General features: G+C 37.4%; 1 protein-coding gene across 1 annotated transcript; it reads left to right on the forward strand.

Annotated features, from left to right (window-relative positions):
• Nucleotides 1–300: 300 nt before the first annotated feature.
• Nucleotides 301–1254, forward strand: LOC102244295 (olfactory receptor 51A4). Its single transcript, XM_005863032.1, has one exon. It carries the CDS (start codon nt 301–303, stop codon nt 1252–1254), a length of 954 nt encoding a protein of 317 aa, XP_005863094.1.
• The last annotated feature ends 1227 nt before the right edge of the window (nt 1255–2481 follow it).

Genomic DNA, 2481 nt, shown 5'->3' on the forward strand with positions numbered 1-2481 from the left:
ACAAGAACAAAAGTATGTCCTTACTTTTTATTGTCACTTGATCAATGATTAAAATGTTATAATCCAAAAGAACTCTAGTCACTCTAACATTTTAAAAGCATTTATCAACTGTTGTAATTTCAGGTAGTTATTCCGATAGGTTTGGAAACATCTTAGGATCAATTCTTGATATAAAGATGCCTAGGAGTAGTACTGTCCAGAGGAGTTATATGGATTATGTCCTACTGATTTAAAATTTATGTTTTTCTTTCAATAGGAGCTTTTAGAAGCTGACCTGGGCTGATCACAAGAATTGTCTTTATGGGGTTTATAAACAATAGCTGGTTCCAGCCACCCACTTTTCTTCTAATAGGTATTCCAGGACTGGAGGCTGTACAAATATGGATCTCTATCCCACTGTGTGTCATGTATGCAATTGCCCTCCTAGGGAACTTCACCATCCTCTTTGTTATCAAAACCATCTCCAGTCTCCATGAGCCTCAGTACATCTTCCTGTCTATGCTGGCAGCCACAGATGTGGGTCTGTCTTTATCAACTCTACCTACAGTACTCAATGTCTTTCTCCTAAATCACAGAGAGATTGAGTTCTGCTCTTGCCTAGCTCAGATGTTCTTCATCCATACCTTCTCCTCCATAGAGTCAGCCATTTTGCTGGCTATGGCCTTTGATCGATTTGTAGCTATCCGAAACCCACTACAGTACACTGTGGTCTTAACCCCTCCTCGGATTATAGGGATGGGGCTTGCAGCCATAGTCAGGGGTGTGGTTTTAATGGCACCCTTGCCAATACTACTCAAGCGATTGTCCTTCTGCAAAGATATTATTCTATCTCATTGTTACTGCTATCACCCTGATGTTATGAAGCTGGCCTGTGGCCCTGTCAGAGTCAACATCATCTATGGGCTATTCCTTGTCCTCTGCTCCTTTGGAGTTGACTCTATGTTCATTGTCATTTCTTACATCCTGATTTTGAAAACAGTGCTGGGTATTGCATCCAGAGACGGCCAGCTGAAGGCACTTAATACTTGTGTTTCCCACATTTTCACTGTCTGCATTTTTTATGTGCCACTTATTGTGCTGGCTCTAATTCATAGGTTTGGTACATTCACATCTCCTCTTCTCCATGTCACCATGGCCAATCTCTTCCTTTTCTTGACCCCTGTCCTTAATCCCTTGGTCTATAGCCTAAAAAGTAAACAGATAAGGTCTGCAGTACAGAAGATATTTAAGAACAGGAGAAACTGGCTCAAGTAGTCATGTATGGCCTTAGCTAAAACGATGCCCTGATTATCTTTCCCTTTTATTTGTCATTTTCATTCTGGAACAGTATGGTTTATTGAGAGTTAAGGTATTATCTTCCTATCTATCAAGAGGATGATGGTATTTTTGTTATTGTTTTGAGCCAATTCATCATCTCTAGCACTTCATGAGGGATATTACTGAAATCATTTTATGTCTCTTTTCTATTTAAGTATTTGAGTTTAAATAGCTAAGTGGTCACAACTAATTATGTGATAAAGGCTAAGTTATTAACATGTTTTAGAAAGCTTTCAATTTTCTTATCCCTATCCTTCTCTCCAACCTCAACTCCAGCTACAGATTGCACTTTTCAAACTAGATGAGTCAATATATTTTTACACATATATGCCAGCCTTTACCTTACTCTAACTTTTTTACCAATTCCCTGATTTCAAATTTCAACACCAATCTATTTTTTAAATTTTGTTTTATTGCTTAAAGTATTACAAAGAGGAGTACATATGTCTTTTTTTGCCCCTTGACTTTCCCCCAGCCTCCCCTACCCCCTGGTGTCTTGTGTCCATTGGTTATGCTTATATGCATCCATACAAGTCCTTTGGTTGATCTATTACCTCCCTACCCAACCCTCCCTGGCCTTCCTGCTATAGTTTGACAGTCTGTTCGATGCTTCTCTGCCTCTGTATCTATTTTTGTTCATCAGTTTATAATGATCTTTATTATCCATAAATGAGTGAGATCATGTGGTACTTTCCTTTCATTGACTGGCTTATTTCATTTAGCATAATGCTCTCCAGTTCCATCCATGCTGTTGCAAATGGTAAGAATTCCTTCTTTTTTACAGCAGCATGCAACACCAATCTTAAACAAATTTGTCTTCATTATGAATGTTCTTGATATTTTAGTGGAATTGGCATTTCTCATTAGCCTTTAATATACCCCATCGATAATTTTATTATAACACAGCAATGTTTTAGTTATATCTTCATTTCTATGTTTCTCAATTAAAAATTATTGTGAGAAGCACTGTGCTACTTTCTTCTGAATCTCTGGTATATACTCTATTCAGTAAATCTAATTGCCTTCTTCAATAAACAAATGAATATTTATGGACATAGATAATTGCATTTGATAGTTACAACTCTTGTTATCTGCTAACATAACTATTGTTTAATGGAAAACAAAGATCATGTCTATTGTCTTGGCCTTTGCATCTTCACTACC

The sequence above is a fragment of the Myotis brandtii genome, unplaced genomic scaffold, assembly GCF_000412655.1.
Source record: "Myotis brandtii unplaced genomic scaffold, ASM41265v1 scaffold1704, whole genome shotgun sequence".
Classification (NCBI taxonomy): Eukaryota; Metazoa; Chordata; class Mammalia; order Chiroptera; family Vespertilionidae; genus Myotis; species Myotis brandtii.